This window comes from Cryptosporidium sp. chipmunk genotype I (genome assembly GCF_004936735.1).
Source record: "Cryptosporidium sp. chipmunk genotype I strain 37763 chromosome Unknown contig_11, whole genome shotgun sequence".
NCBI lineage: Eukaryota > Apicomplexa > Conoidasida > Eucoccidiorida > Cryptosporidiidae > Cryptosporidium > Cryptosporidium sp. chipmunk genotype I.
In genome coordinates this window covers 74,077-98,741 of record NW_027125587.1, presented here as the reverse complement: position 1 = coordinate 98,741, position 24,665 = coordinate 74,077, and the positions used below count along the sequence as shown (strand labels likewise).

The 24,665-nt window shown below is 28.7% G+C and overlaps 5 protein-coding genes across 5 annotated transcripts; 3 read left to right on the top strand and 2 right to left on the bottom strand.

The window, feature by feature from the left end:
• Positions 1 to 59: 59 nt before the first annotated feature.
• ELE39_000430 (myristoyltransferase domain-containing) lies at positions 60 to 1,460 on the top strand (the record flags this gene model as incomplete). The annotated part of the gene is made up of 1 exon (XM_067343469.1): positions 60 to 1,460. One exon carries the CDS (start codon positions 60 to 62, stop codon positions 1,458 to 1,460), a length of 1,401 nt encoding a protein of 466 aa, XP_067202251.1.
• A 32-nt stretch (positions 1,461 to 1,492) lies between these two features.
• On the bottom strand, positions 1,493 to 7,129 carry ELE39_000429 (RCC1 domain containing; the record flags this gene model as incomplete). The annotated part of the gene is made up of 1 exon (XM_067343468.1): positions 1,493 to 7,129. One exon carries the CDS (start codon positions 7,127 to 7,129, stop codon positions 1,493 to 1,495), a length of 5,637 nt encoding a protein of 1,878 aa, XP_067202250.1.
• Positions 7,130 to 8,391: 1,262 nt separating this feature from the next.
• ELE39_000428 (nuclear transport factor 2 (NTF2) domain plus RRM domain) lies at positions 8,392 to 9,852 on the top strand (the record flags this gene model as incomplete). Its single annotated transcript, XM_067343467.1, has 1 exon — positions 8,392 to 9,852. The coding sequence occupies one exon, from the start codon at positions 8,392 to 8,394 to the stop codon at positions 9,850 to 9,852; it is 1,461 nt and encodes a 486-aa protein (XP_067202249.1).
• Positions 9,853 to 10,419: 567 nt separating this feature from the next.
• ELE39_000426 (uncharacterized protein) lies at positions 10,420 to 19,191 on the top strand (the record flags this gene model as incomplete). Its single annotated transcript, XM_067343465.1, has 1 exon — positions 10,420 to 19,191. One exon carries the CDS (start codon positions 10,420 to 10,422, stop codon positions 19,189 to 19,191), a length of 8,772 nt encoding a protein of 2,923 aa, XP_067202247.1.
• Positions 19,192 to 19,300: 109 nt separating this feature from the next.
• ELE39_000425 (mRNA translation inhibitor SKI2 SFII helicase) lies at positions 19,301 to 23,671 on the bottom strand (the record flags this gene model as incomplete). Its single annotated transcript, XM_067343464.1, has 1 exon — positions 19,301 to 23,671. The coding sequence occupies one exon, from the start codon at positions 23,669 to 23,671 to the stop codon at positions 19,301 to 19,303; it is 4,371 nt and encodes a 1,456-aa protein (XP_067202246.1).
• Between the last annotated feature and the right edge of the window lie 994 nt (positions 23,672 to 24,665).

Below are 24,665 nucleotides of genomic sequence, written 5' to 3'. Positions count from 1 at the left end.
TATTACTGTTGTTTTGTCAGTCAATCCAAAAGATATATATTTTTGAGTAATTTATAAGAATGAGTAATGAAACCACAGAGAATACTGAATCTTCGATCTCAAATACCAAAAAGATTACAAATCTTCTGAAAGAAATGAGTTTGGGAAGCTTGATGAACACTGCTGCAAACGTAATTAAACCACACAAATTCTGGAATACCCAGCCAGTGGTTCAGAATGATGATTGTTCCGATGAATATTCCTTTGGACCAATTGAAATTGAACCAGATTCTTTTAGAAAAGAAATATATAAGTTACCAGAAGGATTCTCTTGGTTTGACTGTAATTTGTGGGATATAGAATCTCAAGATTTTGAAGATACCTACCAGTTATTAAAAAACCACTATGTTGAGGATGATGATTCCCAATTTAGATTTAATTACTCAAAAGAGTTTCTTAGATGGGCTCTTTGTGTTCCTGGCCAAAAAAAAAACTGGCTTGTTGGAGTCAGAGTTGATGAGACAAAGAAAATGGTTGGGTTTATTTCAGCAATTCCAATCAAAGTTAGAATTCATAATTGTATAATGAATACTTCTGTGGTTAATTTCCTCTGTGTTCACAAGAAGCTTAGATCTAAAAGACTTGCCCCTGTACTTATTAAGGAAATTACCAGAAGAATTAGATGTGAGAAGATCTTTCAGTCAATTTACACATGTGGAAAGAATATTACCAAGCCTTTTACTATTGGAACTTATTGGCATCGTGTAATTAATGTAAAGAAATTACTAGATACTGGATTTATTGGAGTCCCAAGAAATATGACCATGAGTTCTTTAATTAAATTTCATCGTATTCCTGCTGATAAAAGACTTAAAGGATTTAGACCATCAGTAGATTCTGATGCAGAAAAAATCCATAAATTAATGGAGAATTACTTTATGCAATATAAGGATGTGAGTGACGAAACCATGAATAATCTGATAAATTATGACGAAATTAACCATTCAAAAGAGCTTGGAAAACAAGCATACATCAAGCTGGATAAAATTGAAGACTTACAAGACAAAATCGTAATTCATCAATGCTTTAGTATTGAGGATATCAATCATTACTTCACGAACATAGATAAAGTTATCGTGACTTATGTTCGGGAGAATGAAAATAAGGAAATTACTGATTTGTTCAGCTTCTTTATCGTAGAATCTACCGTTATCAACAATGAAAAATGTCCAGATATCAAAATTGCTTATTCATACTTTAATGTTGCAAATACTTGTTCAATATCAGAATTATTTAATGAAATACTTGTTACTGTCAAAGATAAGAATTGTGATGCCTTAAATGTACTGGATCTTATGCAAAATTCACAAGCCATTAAAGATCATAAATTCATTATAGGTACCGGTAGATTAAGATATTATGTGTTTAATTGGAAGATACCTCAAATTTCACCTTCAAATGTTGGAGTTATATTATTTTAGATTTTAAATTGGAACCGATTCATTAAATTGACCTATATTTGGGAATACACATAAGATACAAAGCTTGGTAAATTTACTTCAACCAATCCATTAGAATAAAGTCTTGTATATAGGAAATTGGAAAACTTGGCCTTCTTTACTTGGTCTGGAGTAATGTAGAACTTGCAAATAATTCTTTGCTCAAAAGAACTCTGAATTCTGTACCCTGATCTACTGGTAGTGATTGTACAATCAAGGCCCAATGTTGGAGTAAAGGTAATAAATATTGTCCAGTTATTCATTTGAGCTGTTCTTCTAAAGAAATTCATCATTGTCTTTCTTTGTGATTCGAACAAATTAAAGATCTTTTCATCACTCCTAATCTTGATTACGTTATTCATAATAAATATACTTAAAGGTAGACACAGAAATGGCAATGTAATGCTTTTTTTGATAATATCAGTTGTAATATAATTTCCACTTTTAATCATTGTTAAATCGTCTTCTCCTGCATAATAACCACTTATCATTGTATTGTACAGAGCATTTTCCATTTGCTTCATCAAAGTATTTATATTGTTTCTGTAGTATCTATTTAGTAAATTAATTAATTCGGTATCTTTGTATCCCCAGAGCGTCATATTTACAACTGACTTTTCTATAACGTCCTCCCATTCACTTAATTGATCCTTATACCACCTTCTCTTTTCTCTGAGCTTTTCTTCAATTTCTAGTAAATGCTCTAAATAAGCTCTATGTCTAAACCTATCCATCATTTCATTAGTAATCCATATTAATAATGGTGCAATGGAATCCTGATAATTAATCATTAGTTCTTCAACAACTTTTCTGAATTCCAACATGAATGACAACTGTTCATACTGTCTTTTGTCATTCTCCTTTCGCTTAAACTGTTCAATATACTCATCTACAGTTTCAAGTAACTCAAACATTGTTCTCGCTGTAATTACAGGGGAAATTAGTAGACCCTTCTCGATCACTCTCCTTTTATCAGGTATTTCAAAATATCTGATAAATAATCCAAACTCTGATATTCCATTGGATTTTCTAACATTTGCTTCAAATCTAGGTAATAAGGATTGTGAAATTCCAATTTTTGTAAGTGGACAAAACATCATGGAAGTATCTAATGGAGGAAGACATGTATTTTCTTCATCTCTGAATTCATCATAATTTTGTTCATCCAAATCATAAAGTTTTCCATTTACTTTTATATTGGAGTTTTCCATTTCTATATTGCTAGAAATATTACTTACTCTGAGATAATTTGAAATTCTACTTTGACGTACATCATTATTAATAATCCATCTAGGGCTAACTCGAATAGAGACAAACACTCCTCCTCCGTCAGAATTTGGAAGTAAATTCACCCTTTTTACCATACTGATAAACTCTAAAGGAAAAAAAGGTATTGATAATTTGTCTCTTCTTGAAAAGTATTCAACAGAATTAATTACTGGATCCATTAAATTCAATCTCAGGAAATTCTTGTACTTTTGGATACAATTAATTAAAACCATAATATCAACCAGATTTAGTACCACATGGTAATTATCCGAATGTAACGAGTACTGTGAATTGTATGAAAGATAAGTTAGAGACAAATCTGTTACATCTTTTTGCTCATTAACCATTTCCGATATTTTAATAGTAATTGAACTAGAAAAGCTTGTTAATGAATTAATCCATAAGAATCCTTGAGAACTGGAAGTTTGATTTAAATATCCTGCTAGGAACACTTTGATAGAATGAGCCAAAAGCTGAATTGAGGACATTATTCTCATATCTGTAATTAGAGGGAAATAGAAATATGTACAATAAGCATTGCACTGCTCCAATACTGGGAGTATCACTCCGTATATAAGTAATCTAACTAAAGGCTGTTGTATTGATTGGTCTTTTTGTTGTTTATAATCTAAAAGAGGATTGAACGATGGAATCTCCATTAGATTGACTAATTTACACGCTTTGTACATTAATCTCTCCAATATCTTTGGAAATTGTATATTTTTATTAATATTCTCAGCTATTCCCACCAATAAAGCAACTTCAGCAAACTTGATCATGCTTAAATAATGTTTTGGTAAAGATTCATCATTCGGGTCAATTCCTAAGTACTGAGCAAGGTAAGAAGAGTCCAAAACCAAAAGAACCTCCTTTGGAAACTTTGCAATAACCGAAACCAAAGATGTAGGAGTATATATATCTAATAGATTCTGAATTAGGCTTCTTATATCTGGACCCCTTAACACTACAGCACTCAAATAGTAGAGAAACTTTGACTTTCCAGGCCAAAAAACGTCATTTGTACTAAAAGCTGCTTGCAACTCCCTTTTACATAATACCTCACCAATGATTTCGAGCATAATCAAAGAATCATTTAACCCATGAAAATTCTTTGTTTCAAAAACCTCAACATATTCTAACTGAGGAGGAAATAGACCATACAAACAATTGAGAATGGCGACAAACTCCTCTCCGAAGCTGCATTCCAACATCAGGTTAATAATATACAATGGCTGTATTCTGAGGATCGTGACTATGTACTCAATCATAGACATATACTTAAGTATAAAACTGTTAAAATAATCCCCATAAATGTTCCTGTAGTAGTTGTCTTCAATGAATATATAACTGTTGGAATTTGCTGACTGAATCATATTAATAAGTCTTCTCATTTGTACTTCAGCAAGAAAAGTCAAATATCTGAGCCTTTCTTCCTCTTCCTTCATCTTCTTGAAGTATTCAATATGAGAAGAAAACAGCACAACCAAATCCTCTTCGAGCAAAGAAATTGAGTCCTTCCTAGTACGAGGATCTTCTTTATGGAGCAAACTTTGTACATATTCGAATGATTTTGCCTGCTTTGAAAAATGTACGGAGTTACTTGTTAGCTCTCCCATGAATGTTTCAAGCTCTTCAATTGTAGTAACTCCCTCGTCCTTTGTATAGTTTTTCTTCTTATCAGTTGCTAATCCATCAACTGAGTCTCCCTTACCTACTGAATCTAATAGATTCTTTGCATCGTTCCACTTTTGTATTACTAGCATAGGATCTTGAATGTACTTTTTATTTATAATGTCTTTTTGTCCCAGTTTACCTCTAGAGGGCTCTCCCCATGATACAACTTCTCCTGATGCTAACAAACAAACATGGTGTGATGTACTTCCAGCAACTCCTATAGCATTTCCTGGTAATAATATCATCTCAGCCCTTCCTGTATGGGACTTTATCTTAATGTTGGTTTCTAAGCCTTGAATATTTTGAGTATCCGAATTTTCAGGGCCCCAAACCCACAAAACTCCAGACTGAGTAATTGCATAGGAAACGTCTCCAAAAGCATGGACAGAGTAAATTCTCGGGACTCCGGAAGGGGATTCTAATTTAGCAAAAATGTAAGGCGTGAGAATGTCTTTATCAGATAGAACATTCTCTGCTTTACCCCAAACCCATAAATCTCCAATAGATGAAACTGCCATAGAGTGGTAAGATCCAACAGCAATATCAATAATTTGAACTCCTTTAATCGGGAACCTGATTTTAATAGGATTTGAATGACTTTTCGTACTGTTAGTTCCAAGACGTCCATAGTAGCCAGCTCCCCAAGTAATTAACTCCCCTGAAGCTGTTAACACCAAAGTGTGCGAAGATCCCAAGGCTGCCTTCATGATTGGCGTTCCCAGATTCAAATGCCTTGGAGCTGCAATGCAGGAATTTAATACATGTTCTCCTAGTCCCAACTTTCCAAGGTCTCCATCACCCCAGATCCAGAGGTCTCCTGATTTAATTGTGTCAAAATCATTATTTCTTGTAGTAACACATGCAACAATGCATGCACTGTAAAGCTCCCCACCAGCCACTTCTATTACATTCTTTAAAGTAACAATTCCTGTTGGTTCGTACAAATTACGTATAGCTCCGGTTCCCAACTGGCCTCTGTCACCTCTTCCCCATGAGAAACAATTACCTTTAATGTCACAACATAGACTATGCCATGATCCGCACGCAACTCTCCTAATAGGCTCCGAAAATTTGATTTCAGTGGGTTCATTTAGAAAGGACTCATTTTTGTCACCATTTTCAGATTTCCGTCTTCTTGTTTCTATTCCAAGCTGTCCGTATTTGTTGTCTCCCCATGCAAATATTGTTCCACCGTAAACTAAAAGCAAAGTATGTGATGCACCACAAGCGATTTGTCTAACTGCCCAGGAAGGAACCTGGGAACTGACTAATGATCCAACTCCTGAAGATCCTTTTGATTTATAGACCCTATTCACTGAAAACAAACCTCCTTCTGACTTTGGTTCATAGGATACTTTATTCCCCTTATAGTCAACTAGGTTGAATCCCATATAAAATATACAATCATCGACAAAAGCTTTGCTTTGGAAGAATGGAAGTAATACAGGGTTCTTACTATTCATCCTCTTGTATAATTGCTCCTCGTTGGCATTCAAGGCTTCAGATTTTTTTGAGTTTACTAGTAGCCTGTTGTTCCACATATATATATTATGTCTAACGTCCATAGCAAAGGATATATAGGGACCAGAGTTAATGTGGCATATAGATGAATGAAAAGCATCTATCTTTGTGGGGAGTGAGATGATTTCATGTTGCTTTGCTCCCCAAATATAGACTTCTCCAGACTGAGATAATGCCATTGAATTAAATGCTCCAAGTGTTAGCTGTACAAAAGGGAGGGAGCTGATCCCCTCAATTCTCCTCGGAATATTGCAATCAGACTGAGTCCCATGGCCAAGCTTACCGCTCCCACCATTCCCCCAAGTATATATATACCCAAAACTATCAATACATCCACTATGGGACTCACCAGCGGCAACCAAAGTGATGTGATATGGAATCAAAGACTTTACTTGAGTCGGTACAGTCTTCATTCCGTGGGATCCTCCTGTACCAAGTCTCCCATTTGAGTTGCTTCCCCAAGCAAAGACCTGACCATCTTCATTACAGCATAATGAATGTCTTGCTCCTGCAGCTATATGCATTACTTTCTTATCTGTTGGTCCAGCATCAATTTTGACGGGAGAATAGACGTCATTTAATTCTCCTGTTCCTAAACATCCATATTGTCCTATTCCCCATGAAAATACAATTCCTGATTCTGATAAAGCCAAGCTGTGGTTTGCTCCACAAGAAACTCTACTAATTTTTGCATTGAATGGGAAGTTCACAATGCACGGAACTGGAGTATACCAAGACTCATTCAAATCATTCTTATTATCTTCATTTCCAAATTCTGTGTGACCTCTAGTATATCCTAGCCTTCCTCTATCTCCGAGTCCCATAGTGTATACCCTTCCTGATGCTTCAGTAACTTGTTTTACTAAGACAGCTGTGTGTGAATAACCACAGCTTACCTGGAATACATCCAATGTCGAAAAGAAGTTCACTCTCATGGGAAAATTAAAATCTCCATTTTCTATGCCTAATCCCAAAACATTATTTGTATTTACACCCCAAGCATAAAGCTGGCCTTTGTTCTTCAATTTTGCAACTATAAAATAATGATTCAAGCTTGAAGCTGCTCTCGTAAATGTGTGGCCTCCTAGTGAGTCTCCTCCCTGGCTTTTAAATGCATTCCTCTTGACCTCATTCTTGATGAAATCAGGGACATCTGGCAGTTGGCTTTGATCCTGTGTCGCATACATTTCAAATATTTTTACTTTTGTTAGAAGTTATCTTATATTCCTAAAATCAAAACTATCATCGCTTTTATTCCCTTTTAATAATTGTTCTCTCTCCTTAATTCATAAACTTTATTATTTTTTAATTCAAAATACTTTATTTACCTTAATGATCTACAAACAATTTCGTTCAATTTTACCATTCACTTATTTTTAATTTAGCATCATTTACCTTCTTCCTTTCTGAACTTTACGTAATCTCCAATTAATTAATTTATATGATCTATATATAATGCATTAAATTTATTAAAACTTATTTTCCAATATAAACAATTTATATAAATATTTTGTTTTTTCTAATTTACTTTACTGGTGTCCACATGCAATTGTCCCCCTGCATGCATTTATTGATCATTACATGCAGAAAAATAAACATTGAAGATTGCAACACTGACACTAAAAAATGAAATTAATTTTAATATAAAAAAACAAGTGGAGCTCGATAAAAGTGATTGCATGAAGTTTTTTATTTTAATAAAAAAAATAATAATTTGCTTTTTTCTTTTTTTTTTTGACCTATTACTCAATAACAAATATTACTTTTATATCCTCTAAATATTTGGTCATTCTTTGAATTTTTCTTTTTAAAGTAATATAACATAAGTGGTTATTTTCTAAACTATGCATTATAGTCTGCTCTAAATTAGTAATGGGTTTGGTCCAAGGATGTACAAAGGACTGAATTTTGTTGGGTTTATTAAAAATCTAATTAAAATTGAAGCAGCTTTAAAGATTATATAGAGCCCAAGTAATCGAAAAAATGAATTTAGCTGTGTGAGCTAAGAAAGTTTAATTAGCATTGGAGCTAACTATAGTAAATGTACTCAGATCACAAACCTTTTCCATCATCAAATGATTTGAAATGAAGAATCTATAGTGAAAAAAAATGATCAGTTCCTAATTAGAAAAGGAATGATTTCATTCAATGAACTTAGACCAATTAAGAATATTTAAAGGTGATAGGCAGTATTTGGAGGGAAATGGATGGAAATTAACTATTTATTTCCCAGAAAGAGAAAATTGTGTGGCGCCATGAATAAATATTTAATAAATATAGAGCATATATAAATAATAAAGCATAAATAATTAAATTTTTCACGTCTATAATAAAATAATTGACAAATAATGAGGAGTCGCATTTTCTTTAAAAAATACCAATAAAGTTGGTAAGCAATATAATTTAGTATAAATCTCAACTAAAAAACTTATTGAGACAAGTTCTGAATATGACAGAAGGTACAAGTAATAACAGTGCTTGCAATGCCTCAAAAATTGCAGACTTTTTTGTAACGGAGTTTTACAGTCGTTTGAAGAAGGACCCCTCAACCTTATACGAGCTTTATCACGATTCTGGATACCTAACATGGGTGGGAAATCGTTCTGAAACAATTGATTGCTCTCCAAATTCACAGTCTGTGATTAGGGCAGAGACAAAGGAGAAGATTCGCTCTGCAATAAATCTTTTGGACTTGAACAACTGTACAACTTATGTTGAGGTACTTGAATGTTCAAAATCCATAAATAATTCTTTATGCATTACAGCTAAAGGAAGAATGTATATTGGAGAAGGAGAAAGTGTTGGAAGAAGTTTTGTTCAGAATTTCCTTTTAACTGAGATTCGTCCAAGATGGTATTTTATCAGGAACGATTGTCTAATATTTATGGATTCTGAGCTACCACTTAAACAAAGCGTTCAGGCTACAGCTAAAATTGCAAATCATGAGTCTGGAGTAGTTAAGAATAGTGGGAAGAAATCACATGACTCAAGTTTAGAGACTATTAAACCCCAAAAGGAACAAAATCATTCAAGTAGGGTGCACTGTGCTGATGAACATAACAAGGTTGATAAGCACGCCACTGTACCCAAAGATGATGAAAGTAAAGATCCACCAATGACAACACTGGGCGCCCATACAAATTCTGATTCTCATTTGGAATCTCAGAAAAGAGCATCAAGCTCTACTACTGCTAATACTAGTAATACTGGCAATAATCATGCCAATGCTTCTGCCTCCAACACAACAACCAATAATGCTGCTGCTAATACTATTTCGGCATCACCACCTTTGCCATTAGATCCAGCAAACCATGCCGACTCACTAAATGCAAAGAATAACGCTAATATTAACCGTTCTAGTCCTCATAAATATGAAGTCACAAGCTATGCAGGAAAGCTTATGGGTGGAGCATTGAAGAGTGGAAACAAGGTTAAGGGGTATGCAATCCATGTTCCAACTGAAGACAAGAATAAAACGGCACCTCAAAACGGTTCAACAAAAAGACCTAGTACTCAAAAGGACCCGAAATCAATCAAGGAAGCGAAGAATAAACGCAAAATCTTTGTACATTCACTCCCTAGTAATATATCTGATGATCAAATCAGAGAGGCTGTTTTGAACCAGCTTAAAGTACACGGAGGAGGATATGTAATTGACATTGAGAGAGCCCGAGTTAGTGGTAGGCACTGGGGGATTATTGAATTAGATTCAGAATTTTCTTGCAAGACCCTTTTGAACAATGGCCTTTATCTTGGAGGCATGGAGATCTCTATTGAAAAGTGGAAGCAGATCAATCAATCTCAGGGCCATAACTTTGTGCAAAATTCTTCAAAGTTCAACAATAAAAATTCGATTAGGCAAACAGGCAATAATTACCACCATAATTCTGGTAGCAATACTAAGCACTAGGAATACTAAAAGGAAGGAGAACAGCTTTTAATTAATGCCAAATATGATCACTCGAATCGCCATCTTCCAGAGTATATTAGTAGCTAATACTATCTTTTATCGCAATATATTTCTCAGTATTGAACTCAATAGAATTATTCTTCTTTTCTAACCTCTTCCCCCTTATTCTAATTGCTCTTTCGAAACTATTTTGAATGATTGGTGAATTTGTAAGTGTGAATCTGGAGAATCAAGAAAAAAGGAGAGGGTTCATGTGTGACTAAAGATAATTACCGGGGGAGTGAAATCTAATTGTTAACTTCTTCATTTTCAACTATTTTTCTTTGTTTATCTTATTTGTTTCCTTTTTTTTCCTTTATATCCCTTGGAGGTCAGTAGACTCAATTGTGCATGCGTAGTTGCATGTGGCCACTTCGGGCGGGAAAAAAAGGTCAAAATGCATTTTTTTGCAGATAGTTTGCATGTAAAGCAATAAGTGATTATTGGTTTGAAAAAAAAATCAGCTGAGAAATTTTATTTATAAAATTAATGAAGTAAATAAAAAAAGAAAGATAAATTTGAAATAAGATGAAAGAGTTAGATTTAAGTTTGGTTGCTTCAAAAATAAAAAAGTTAAAAAATGAATCGGAAAATAGAGGAAAATTGAATAAAGTATTAATTTCAATGAATGATGTAGTTTTATTAAACTTTTTGAATGCTTATATGAGTGAGATAGAAGAAAATTCTGGAACTTACAGTAATAGAAAAAGTTTACTTTCTGTTAAATTGGTGAATGAGCTCTTGAATGTTGCGAAGAAAAGACTGGAAATATCAGAGTTTAAAATGAAAAAAGAAGACCCAAGGTTCTTAATGAATGAGTTAAGACTTGAAGTAGAAGAGTGTCTAAAAATTACATCAAATTTTGTTTTCCGACTTTCAAAGTGTAATTATTACAGAGGATTACTTTCAAGAGAGTTTCCTAATATACTAGGAGTTATGATAAGTATAGCAGGTTCAAATTTATTGGGAATTCAGTTGAGATGTCAAATTTTGCAAGCAACACTAGAATTAATGAAAAATCAGAATGACGATCAAATTTCTCAAAGTATTTGTTTAAGAAGATGTTTATCAGAAGAAGGGGACGAAAAGGCACTTAGCAGATTATGGGTATCTTTATCTCAACATAAGAGTATGCATCTCACTCATTTATTTGATCAAACTAAGAATTTTGATATTTCATTTTCTATTAAGCAGGACAAATTTAACGAAAATCCATCAATACTATTAATCACCTTAATACTTGAGATTTATTCAAACCTCTTACATTTTCAGAGATATTTGACAGATAAGATACTAAAAAATGTTTCAATTGAAATTTTGTGTGGAAATTATTTAGACGTCTTGTTTGACCTATCAATAACATCAAATCAAAAAATTGACTTTTTGAGTGGAATTATAATAAGATCATTACTATTAGATTCAACTGAGAGTCAATATAAATTGATTAATGAGAAGATTAAGAGCAGCAGAGTTTTATTGATATATTTGGCACGGATTATATATGAAGGATTTATTAATAATGTTGAACATACAAATATTGACAATTGTATATTATATGCTCAAATAATTTCAATATTATCACAATATGATCCAGAAATATATGAATTCATTACAAGGATATTTCCTAAAAAGTTTTTTAAGATATTTGATAATAGGTGGTTTAAAAGACAAGTTCTGATAGAAAATTGCATCGAATTTGAAGGTCAGTTAAATATGCTACCATGGTTTCCCGTAAGTTGTAGTTGGTATGACATGAGAACAAATGTATTAGCAAATGAATCACCAAGTTCTAATCATAACTTTGTTCCTTTAGAGAATATTAAATCTAAAATATTGAATTATCATTTTTATGGTCTGGAAAATATATTAAATCAGAGCAAGAATATATTATTTGGTAATATAAACCAAGAATATAACACTAGTGACGTAATACAAGAATATCTCGAAAAATACTATCATATATTTAATTATTCAAAAGATTTGATTATTCAACATTATAATTCAGTATTTAAAACTCAAATTAATCAGTATGATTTTGAATACACAATAAGAAGATATCCTGACTTTACTTGGTATATATTTTGGGATCTATGTAAGAATGATTACCAGGACCAGCTAGATTTAATTTGGGACCAGACAGTAAAAAGTGAAGTTATTTCTATCTTAATTAAAGAATATAATCAAAATATAGTAAGAGGAAGACTTTCAAAATCAAATAGATGGAGTATTATAAATTTTTTTCCAGAAATACCAAAGATTTCAAAAGAAATTCAGATTTCAGATTCAGTATATTTTCGTTTGTTAATTCCAACTTTAATGAAGATGAATAAAGTATCTGGTTTATTTCATTATGATAAGGATGGAAATAGTCTATTTATAAACAATTCAAGCTTTCATTTAAATTTAAAGAGTTCAGAAATACTTAATATTGGAAATTTACTTGGTTATAACTTTTATTTTACTATTAAAAAATCAAGATATCAAAATAGAGGATACAAAATTGATGAGAAAAATAAAATTCAAGAATCCAATAATTTTAAGAAAAAGCTTGGTAGTTATTTTGGATTTTTAAAGAATAAGATGATTAATTTTTTTGGTTATCAGAATGCAGTACAAGATAAAGATTTTTGTGAAATCAATCTCTTATGTCAGAAAATGGATGAAGAAATTAAAATTCAAGATTTAGTGCTCAATAACTATCTGAATGATTGGCAAGTATTAGAATACAATTTTGGGAATTCTTTTGACAGAAGCTACAATTATTTGAATGAAAAATTATTTAAGAAAATCATATATTGCCAGATTCCATATTTGGAATGTATTGAGAATGTTGAAAAAGTAAGGATATTAATTGATAATCTGTTTCAAAAAGTTATTTCCGAAACGTCATTAATACTGAAAAGCTATATGTTATATGGTTATATGTATTATATTGTAGTTTTTAATGAGTATTTATCTGGAAGACAGATTATGGGCCACTTACAATATTTAATATCAGTTTTAATATCAGAAAATCAAAATGATCAGTTTTATAGAACTTTGATAATATACGTATTACATATTATATTATCAATATATGATGAAGCAAGACAAGAATTCATTAAGATTGGAGGATTTTTATTGATTAGTGAGTTTATGATGAATTATCAGAAAAGCTGGTCAGTTTGTAAGCAATTAAGTATATATAACGATGAGAATATTTTCATAGAGATAAAAAAAGAAATGGAGAATAGTAAAAAAGGAATTGATTGGGAAAGATATGTTAAAACATTTCAAATTAGAGAAAGTCAGATAAGTAATTATAAGTTATTTGATGAAGAAATTCAGAAAGAATTATTAAGTGACGAAAATGATCATTTGATTAATAATAAATTGCATTTAAATTATGATTATGATCATAATCATAATCATAAACTTGAGGATAAAATATGCAAAGATTTGCAAGTTTTTATTATAGATATTCCAGAAATTAATGATTTTATTAAGAGTGGGATGTTGTTGAAGATTAATCAAAAATTGATCTTAAGAAAAATTAGTTCAGAAGAAATGAGAGGCTTGACTCATAAGCAATATATGAATATATGGATGATGATTATGAATGAGGATCAGTTGAGAATGTCAATAAAAGATTATTTGAATTTAAACGATCAAATTGAGAACATTATATCAGAAATACCAAGTGAAATTAATACAGATGACTGTTTTAATTCAATTAACTGTGTTACTCCAAACAATTATCCGGAGACTGAGAAGAAAATAGAAGATCATTTGGATTCAAGTTCGGATAGAGTAATAATACAAGGAAAACAAGGATTATTGAATAGGATGTATGATTATGATTTAATAAATTATCGAGAATTATTGATATGGTTAATTACCATAAATAATTGTCTAATACAATCAAAAATTTGGTTATCTAGAATAATTAATAATGAGTCATCATTTGATGGGATAATTAAAATAATGGTTAGATTATTATTGAATAGAAATAGGATTCAAAATTTTACTAGAATTACAGATAAATCCGAATTGAAGGAGAATTATCACATATACTGGATAAGTAAGATATTGATTCAAATATTAAAAGCATATCCAGAATTTATTTTAAGAATGATGGAATATAGAATTATTGAGATATTGATCATGGTTATCATGAGATTCAATAATAATAATAGTGAGGAAGAAATTGATTATATAACAGATGAAGTAATTAAATTATTTAGATTATGTTTAATATCAATGAATAAAGTGAATAAGGAGGATATATTTAACAATCAATTCATTATGAATAATAATAATAAAGAAAAAAATAAGTTCAAGTGTAATTCTAGTTGTAATATAAAAGAAGGATGTATTTATGGTGATTTAATATGTTTAATATCCCATGTAATGGAAGATTTTGGAGCTGAAAGTAATATAGAGATCGAAGAATTGAGAATGATTCAAATATTTGGAAACGGTATATACTATGCAAGTAGATATATTCCAGTATCTATATTACAAATATTGAATATCAATAATGATTTTAATTATTCTTCAAATTATGAAATAGAATATATTGATTATTTCAGAATATTAGAGTTTAAAAAATCATTGGGGTTATTAAGTAATTATAATGGGACTAAAAATCAAATAGAAGGAATAAGAATTAAATGGGATTATTCAAAAAGAATTAGTTTACTAGTAAATTTATCAAAGATTTTGTATTATCAAGCAATTGAAATTGATAATAATCATCATCAATCTAATAATAATACAAAAAGTTATCAAGAATTTATACCTATGATTTCAGATTACTATATGATGCAGAAAGATTGGAATAATTTAAAAAATCGAAATAAATTTATTAATAGAGATTTGAATATATATGGATATTATTTAAATAATTTAAGTAAAAGATTGAGAGAAAGTAGGAAAGAGAATTTTGACAATCAAATTACTAAATTAAAAGTTTCTTATGGGAATAATATTGAAATTATAGAAAATTGGATACAAATTTCTAGAGATAAATATTCTCAGGAATTGATTGAAATAATGGAATTAGATTCTGATAAAATGACTATAATATTTCAAAATCAATTTTATAATAAATTTGATGATAATTATCATCAAATTAATAATAATTTCAGGAATTTTTTTATATATAAAAATTTATGGAATATATTACAATATCATTTATATATATATTTTAATTATTACTTAAAATTTCAAGGAAAAATTAATTATCAAAATAAAGATCAAGATTTCCATCTTGATTATATTTTGGGAAATATTATCAAATTGTTAAAGTTACAAAAGGATTTATTTGTAATGGGAATATCATTGGTTAATGATAATAAAATAAAAATAATCAATCATAAAATAAAAATTGACCAAGAAAATGATAAGTTATTTAATCAATTAATTGATGTTTATTATCATACAATAAATAATAACATAAAAGAAAATGTTATGATTATATATTATTTGGATATATGTAAAATAATAGGAGAAAGATATATATTAAATAATAATAATAATAATATTAATAATCAAGATAGATATTATAATATTAAAAAAATATATAATTTAAGTTCAACTATATTGAATTTAATACAAGAATATAATATATATTATCAAACTAAAACAAGATTATTATTATTATTAGAAGAAGAAAAAGATTTAAGTATTGAAAAAAGAATTTTAAACAAGTTTTTAAGTAAAGAATATATAAAAGAAAATATTGAATTAATTAAAGGTGTGGATTTTTTTAATAATATTATAATAGAATTGTTATTAAAATCTGATGAAGAAAGAAAAAATTCATTAAATCAAGATAATTTAATTTTGAATTTGACATTGTATAGAATTTATCAAAATATTAAAAATAATAGTAATAATAATTATCATCATCGTAAAGATTCAGATATTTTTGATTTATTGGTAATATATTTCATTAATAATGAAAAAGAAGTTAATAAAATTATCTTTATTATTATTAAATTAATTAAAGAATACATTAAATATGATTTCAAGTATATATTAAAAGGAATAAAATTGGGTTTAGTATCTAAATTATTAAATATATTAATAAGCAAAGAAAGTATAGAAATTTGTATCGATAGGAAGAAGGAAATATTTGAGATATTATTATTAATATATAAAGGGAAAGATTATTATATTAATAATCAAAAAGATAATAATATTAAGAAAATATTTGAGTCATTATTAACTCCAGCAATATGCAAAATAATTGATGATGATAATATTAATTGTGAAGTATTTATAAGAATAATAAATAGTGAAATAATTACTAGTAAAATAATATGGACAAAAGGAATGTATAATCAATTATTAGAATGGACAATAAATGAAAATAATAAAATAGAGAATTGGAATGAGATTGAGAATGAAAAAATGAAAATTATTGATTATAGAGAAAGATATTATAAAGTTGTAAATAATGATTTGCAAGATAAAAGATATGATTATTTAAAAGAGGAATATATATTGGGAATATATAAGTTATTATATATTTTAGGTTATGAAAATAAAATTCATAATATAATAGATTTTAAAATTTTGATTAATATTGGAGAAATATTTGATAAAATATTTCAAGAAATATCCAAAATTAATATTAATAATAATAATAATATTATTATTATTCATGATCATTTATTTTTTCTTAATAAATTAATGAAAGAATATGGAATTAAAGATTATATAATAGATTATCAAGTTAGTATTATAGAAAAAATCAGAATATTGAGTAATTTATTTGATAAACAAGGAAGAAAAAATTCAATAATTTTATATTTCATCAAAGAAGAAAATAAAATGGTCATGGAAGAGAATATAGTTAGATATTTATGGGAGATTATAGAGGAGATAATTATTCAAATAGAAGAAAGAAATATTTCTTGTATAGATCAAAGAATTAAAAATAATATCAAGGTTGAGATTAATAAAATTGTTATTAGAAATATTATATATATTCAAGAGAATTATTTATTAAGAAATCACGAAAAATTATTAAATATACAAGATTTGAATAATGAAATCTATATCGATAATAATGATAAAAATCAAAAATATATAAATATTCAAGTAATTATTCAGATTTTGAATAGATTGATAAGAATGTATAAATATAAAGGATTGAGAAATTTTATTGATTCAGAGTATGAAAATTTAACAATATTGTTGATAATTAATATAATAATGATATTGTTTAAATATGAAAATATATTAAAATTCAGTTTTAATAACAATAATAATAATAAACAATTATTATTACTAATAAAAGAAATGATATATAATTATATTGAGATAATTAAAGAAGAGATAATTAATTGTGGATATAATATTAATAGTAATAATAATAATAATAATACAAATTATTTACAAGAATTAAAATTGGTTAATATATTAGAAATGATAATATATCCATTAAGTAAACCTATAAGTCGAAAATTAAAAAGATTATTGACTCAAGATCATCAAATTAATACTAATGAGAAAATAACAATTACTGATAGAATTTTTTTAAAAATGATAAAAAATTTAATGAATAAAGAAAAGAGTATTGTTGATTTAATTACTATGTCAATCAGTTGTACAAATAGAATAACAAATAATAAATTATATATGGAACAAAAAATAGTAACAATATTAGATGAGGAAGTAGATAAAGAAGAAGAAGAAGAAGAAGAAGAAGAAAAAAGAATAAGAACAGAAAGAATGGATTTTATCGAATGGTTTATTAGGGATCATAATGAAATTATGTTGGAATGGAATGATTTAATCAAGAATCAAGTTTATATGAAAATTATTAATATTAAAAAAAGAATTAATAAATACTTGGAAATTTATTATCATCAATTAGGAGAAATTAAAAGTGATGAATTTAAGTTGAATTATGATTTAATAAAAAGAATAATAAAATATGAAAATTATATTAATATGATAAGAGAATATAAGAAAGATTGTATTAATGTTAATATAGATAATATAATGAATAATAATGAAATTAAATTAACTAGAAAAATTTGTTTAAATCAATTTAATGAGATAGAAGAGAATTACAAAGATTATATTTTAAAATTGATATTAATAAGAGAAATCAATAATTTGACTATTTTATTATTAAAAGATCAAAATAATAATAATAAAATAAACAAGATGATGATAATAGAATTAATATTAATCAAAAAGTTTAAAGATTTTTATATTTTAATAATGAAGAACAATCAAATTAAAACTAATCATATTAATAATAACAATATAATCGAATATTTTGCTAATTCAAATGATAGATTTCAATATAATTATATAATGGATGAGAATTATTCAATATTGAATGAAGAAAAGAATGAAAGAATGATGTTATTAAAGAGAAATCAACAAAATGAAAGGATTTATAGAATTGGTAATATACATCCAAATTTGAGAGGATTATCATTGATGATGCTAAATGATAAAAATGATTTTCATAATAACAATAATAATAATAATAATATTAATACTAATATTAATACTAATATTAATACTAATACTAATCTTACTATCAATACTAATACTAATATTAATGACAATAATAATTACTATTACAATAAGAGACAAATATTTATGATAATTAAAGATATGATGCAAATTCTTTTATTGAATTATCATCTTAATAATAATAATATGATATTATTATTGAAATTAGTAGATAATATATTTACAAGAATGATATTATTAACAATACAAAGTATTGGTAGTAAGATTAAAACTGAAGCATTTAATGATGGATATAATGTAATAAATTTAAGTATTGAATTAATAGGAGAAGTAATAATTGAAATAATGATGATTTTTGAGAAAATTGAAAATAATATTATGGATAAATATAATCATCAAAATCATGAAATAATTGAACAAATTAATTTTATGATTAATAGAATAAAAGAAATTGATGATACTGAATTAATGAATAATAATTTATTATCATTATTAATCTTGAAAATGAGTAGAAAGTTTAATATATTTAACTATCATCAACAGAAAAATGATTTAAAAGAAAAGGATTTAAGAGAAAATATCATTTGTAAAAAATTAATTAAATATAATTCAATTGAATTATTTATGTTTGAGAATGAAATAAAACAAATATTAAAGAATAGAATAAAAAATAATGAAATTGAGATTGAAAAAGAAATTGGTATTAATATAATAAATGAGAATAAAGAGGATAAAGAATATATTGAGGTTGAAGGAGAGAGAAATCATGATGAATATGATCCAATTAGCAAAGCAATGATGATATGGGATTATTAATTTATTGGGAGGAAAAGAAAAAGAAAAAAAAAAGGTTTTAATAGTTTAATTTATTCAATTAATTTTAATTCCTATTTTACATATTTCCCTATCTACTTTAATCAATTTTTTAGTTGGAATTAAAATAAAGAGAAGTCATAAAAATGATATCCCTGGCAATATTTTCATGTATCAATATAAGCTTTTCTTCAAGTATTTGATCACCCATCATTTTTGCTGCTATGATAACTTTTCTAACAAGTTCATCAAGTCTAAGAATAGTTCTAACAATAGTACCTTCATGTAAATTTATTTCAGAATTGTTTACAAATTCCATAATATCTTTAAGAGATTCTTTATTTGACCATTTATAAGCAATTAACATAAATTTATCATTACATAAAGACCAGAAATGTTCAGTATCCAAATTAATTTGATGTTTATAATGGATTTTTTCATAATCTTTATGAATATTAATAAGTTCGTCATGAGCACTGAGAAGTTCAACAGAAGGTAGTGAGGGCCTATCACCAAGAATATTAATATTATTAAAAGTGGGATTTGAATTGGATAATGATTCCACCTTTTCAGGAAATACAAAACAAGACAATACAGAAGTAATTTCATGAATATTGTTTAATTTATGTAGCATTCCATTAAGTAGAATTTCAATCAGAGTGAGTTCATCACTTGTAAGTAATTCTGAAGCTATTCTACCTTTGGTTGTAATAGTGAGATTATCATTAAGGAATCCTTTTTCAATAAGTAATTTTATTTTAAGTTTCATTTCTGGATAATCATCCAAACTTTCATCGTTGATAAAATGTTTATAAATAGAGATTTCATGATCTAATTTATTAAGTTCTACAATAAGTGGAATCATAGAATTATTACTGTTGTTATTTTCTTGTATGATAAAAGAGTAGCAATCTTTGAATATTTGATTATTAACAAATTCTTGGAAAAGATCATTATATTTTTGTAAAAGGTCAAAATATTCAATTTCTATAGATTTAAGTGTTTTGGAAATGGGTAATAGTTTTGGCCAGTTTTCTGGTAAGTTTGAATTGGATGAGGAAGAGGATGAGCAGGAGGACAAAAATGTGGAGGAAGAAGACCCCGTCATTTTTTCTTGAGGGGGCTGTATTTGTTGGTTTTGTTGTTCTTGATGGCTAATGAATTCAAAAAGATTCACCTTCATGCCTTTTTTGTTCTTATTCTTCGGTTTAGAAGCAAAATTAGGATTTGAGCTATAGTTTCCACCAGTATTGTTAGTTTTTAAAGGACTGTTAAAAGTGCTGGTACTGTTAGGATTTGAAAGGAAGTCTTGGACAGAGTTTTTTAGTAGGATTGCAATGTTGTGTAGGATTGAGATGTCCTTGAAGTTGATGTTTTTAAGAGAATTTGTCTGATTTGTTGAAATTGAAGCATTAAAGTCGAAAATGAACATAAAAAGCTCAGATGGGACATTTTGGAAGACATAATAGTGGTTGATGTTGCTAAATAGTGGATTGTTTTCAGTCTTCTTTTCCAATTTTGTTAAATCGGATCCAAAATGGTTCTGGCTATTAAAGTTGGTGCTGCTACTACTATTATACAACAAGGAGGATGAGATTAGCAGCTGCTTGGAGGTAAAGGTGGAATGGTGAATCAGGTTGATTGTAGTGGAAGCTGAAGCTGAATAGGACGGGTTTCTGTGTCCGTGCTTACTAGACCTATCGAGATCAATGAGATTCTTTACCACGCTGATTTGCCTATTCTTGTTAGAGTTTTGGTAGTTTTGGATGCTTTCCTCGACAACATCATAAAACTGGAGATTGCTATTGGTTTCTCCTCCTTCTGTAGTATTAACTCCCGTGGAATAGGAGTCATTTTTGTTTTTGGTATCATTCTTCAAATTATTACAAGAGTCTGAAAAATTGTTGGAAGAAATTTGAAAGTCAGTAAATTCTGGAGAATAAATAATCACTGACGAGAGAGTTGAGTTTGGGTTGTATTCAAGAATATTACCAAACATTGGAAGAGATTTACCATTTAAGGCAAAAGAGTTAAAAAGGATTAATCTTCCAGGATTAAAAATCTTCTGGCAAAGAATACTCTTATTAATTGAAGAATTTGAGAGTTTTTGAAATAATTGGGCAGAGACAGAGTTTGAAGTTTTTATTGTTGATATTAAACCATTAATAATGTTTAAAAGAGATTCATCTTCTTGAATTTGGCCTGAATTCTGATTTTTTTGATTAAAATTTGAAATAACCAGATTACTATTATAGGATCCCAAAATAGAATGAAGCTTTGAAAGTATACTTTGGTGTCTTTTGAGCTTTCTGTTTAAGTTTCTATGGAATATTGGAAGATTGATAGATCTAAACATTTCCTTAAAAGATTTAGTCATCATATCTTCAATTGTAAGAGAATGTCTACAAGAAAGTTGAAGTATCATCTGATAAGTAAGTCTGAATTTACTTTGTACTGGTAAATAAGTGTTAAGCATCATCTTTACAATATCAATACATTCTGGTATTGTTTCATGTGATGAATTAAATATGAATACATTGCCAAAGGTATCGATACCTCTTCTACCAGCTCTTCCAGACATTTGTGTATACTCGGAAGAAAGAAGTATTCTATTCTTTCTTCCGTCATACTTTTTAATACTAGTAAAGACTATGGACCTAGCTGGACAATTAATTCCCATAGATATCGTCTCAGTTGCAAATAATACTTTAATTAATCCTCTAGTAAACAAGATCTCAGTCATTTCCTTGATAATTGGGAGCATCCCACTATGATGAATTCCTATTCCTCTCAAAGCTAGCTCTTTACATTGAAGTAACTGAGGAATCTTCTGATCCATTTCGTTTAATTTACTTGTAGACTCTTTGATAAATGTTATGATGTTACTTTTCTCATTGTGATTATATAAAAAGTTCAAATTTGGCAAACTAGCTGCTAATTGTTCCACTTTTCTCCTAGAAAAGCCAAACAGTATCACAGGTAACTGATCGTTCTTCTCCAATAGCTTCAAAAATACCTGCAACCTATAGACCTCCGTCTTGAACTTAGTTTCTGCACTCGACATGATTCCTCCAAACCCTCCCTTTACTCCACCAGAGGACGAGATTTGCTTGTTGATTGTTGAAATTCTGAGCATTGCAATGTTTTTATCTTCTACTTCAACTTCTTGGGCTTGTTGGGACTGGTTCTTGGACTGACCTTGTTGAGCTAGATCTTGAGATTGAACTTCTTGGGACTGGTTTTCTTGGGATTGGCCTTGTTGAGCTGGATCTCGAGATTGGTCTTCTTGTGATTGGCCTTGTTGATTTTGGGCCTCGTAGTCTTGGTCCGGGTCTTCTGGAGCTAGGTCTTGTTGGGGTTGATCTTGAGACGAATTTACTTTAGATATTGATGAACTGAGCTTACTAACCTTGCTCTTTAAGCTACTGATACTCTTCTTAGTTTTTGAAGTCTTGATAAAGTCCAGCATCTCCTTGTAACCATTTATATTGAATTTATTATTCTCATCCATAATCTGAAAACATTTTTCGTAAATGTAAAGATAATGCTTCAAAGGAACAGGTCTCTGCAAAGTTCTTATACAATAAACTGTATTTTGCTTAATCCTACCAATCCAATTAGCAAACTCTATATAGTTTGGAATGGTTGCTGATAATAAAACCAACTGAACCTTTGGATCTAATAATATCAGAACCTCTTCCCAAACTACACCTCTCTCCAAGTCATTAATATAATGAACTTCATCAAATATTACCGTTTGAATTTGCTCAATACAGGGATCGTTCCTATACAACATTGTCCTCAAAATCTCCGTTGTCATTATGACACATTGTGCATCTGGATTTATACTCACATCCCCAGTAATTATTCCAATCCTATTTCTCTGAGTAAATAATGAATGTGCAGGATATTCCTTAAATCTATTGGAAAATTCGCGATATTTTTGGCTACTTAAGGCCTTGATGGGGGATGTATATATTGCTTTCCTGCCATTTTTATTTGCTAGTTCTATAGCATACTCTGCTACTGCTGTCTTTCCTGCTGAAGTATGAGCTGCCACTAAAACATGGTCTCCATTGTGTATATTTATGACAGCTCTTTTTTGAAAATCATCCAACTCATAGGGATACTTCAATACTACATTCTCCAAATTCTCTGAATTTTCCAAAGTATCTTTTTCACAAGGCTCGTAACCTATTATTCCCCTAAAATTTGAAACGTCCCGTTCATCCTCTATACTCCACTTCTTCCTTATCATACCCTTCTTTTTCCTCCCCTCTTCCTCGCTCTCACCTGTATTGCCCCTCTCTTGTAAGCTCATTCGGGAAACTTCTTCCACAAAATCCAAACAACCTTCATCCTGGTTACTCTTTTCCACCTCTTTAACTTCTAAACCTTCTTCCTCTTCTTCTACTTCTTCCTCCTCTTCTTCCAACTCTTCCTCCTCATCTGAAGTCCAAAAATCCTCCTGATTTGCAAACATTATTTCTCGTCTGGACCAAAATCCAAATCCTCTTAAATAAATAAATAAGAGTGAAGTCCAAGTGCTATAATCTTCTGTACTAGTTTGAAATAATTTTCTTTTTATTCCAAATTGATAATTTAAAATATTATTTTATTCTCGTTTTTTTATTCCAATTAATTTTATTTTTCATTATGGAGCCAATTTATTTTTCGTTTAATAACCTTTTCTTTCATTTGTACATAAAATTTTTAAAAAGTAAACCCAACTTTTATTTTAATAATAAATACAAGAACTCCTCTACTCACAGTATTCCTTTGCCTCTATTATACTTTCACTCACACTCTCTATCTAAACAATTAATCCACCGAACTATTTCTAACATCTTTTTTTTATTACAAACCTTTACATACCCCACCTCCCCCGCCAAAACTGCTGACATTTGAGCCTTTCCAAAGTTGCCGCCAAAATCACAGAAAAAACATTGCATGTGTGCACTTCATGCAAAATTAGTAATTAATTCAAAATTAGAAACAGAAAAAAAAAATGTCAAAAAATATTTAAAGATATCCTAAAGGATTACAGTTGTTACCATATCTGCCCTCAATAATATTAATAACATCAAATTTAATACAAAAAAAAAGAGCATTTCTCTTAAAATTTTTTTAAAAAATTTTTTCAAATTTATTTGTCTTATTTTCATAATAAATTTTGATGACACCTAACCGCTTATAAATTAATACCGGAAATACAAAAATTCTTATTTCAAATTTCACTAGATCATATTCTTTCTTAATACACCCTTTATTTCCTAGTGTGATTTTGAAATGAATATTACAAACATTCTCTTGGTATTCTTATTTTTTCTTTCTTCTCTTCCCATTCTTATTATCCATTGGTGTTCTTTATATGTTTAAATTTCAATTTTAAGAGCATATTATATATTTATGTATATCATCATTATTATTATCCCCTAACTCCACATTATCAATATATTATTAAAAAAATGAATCGA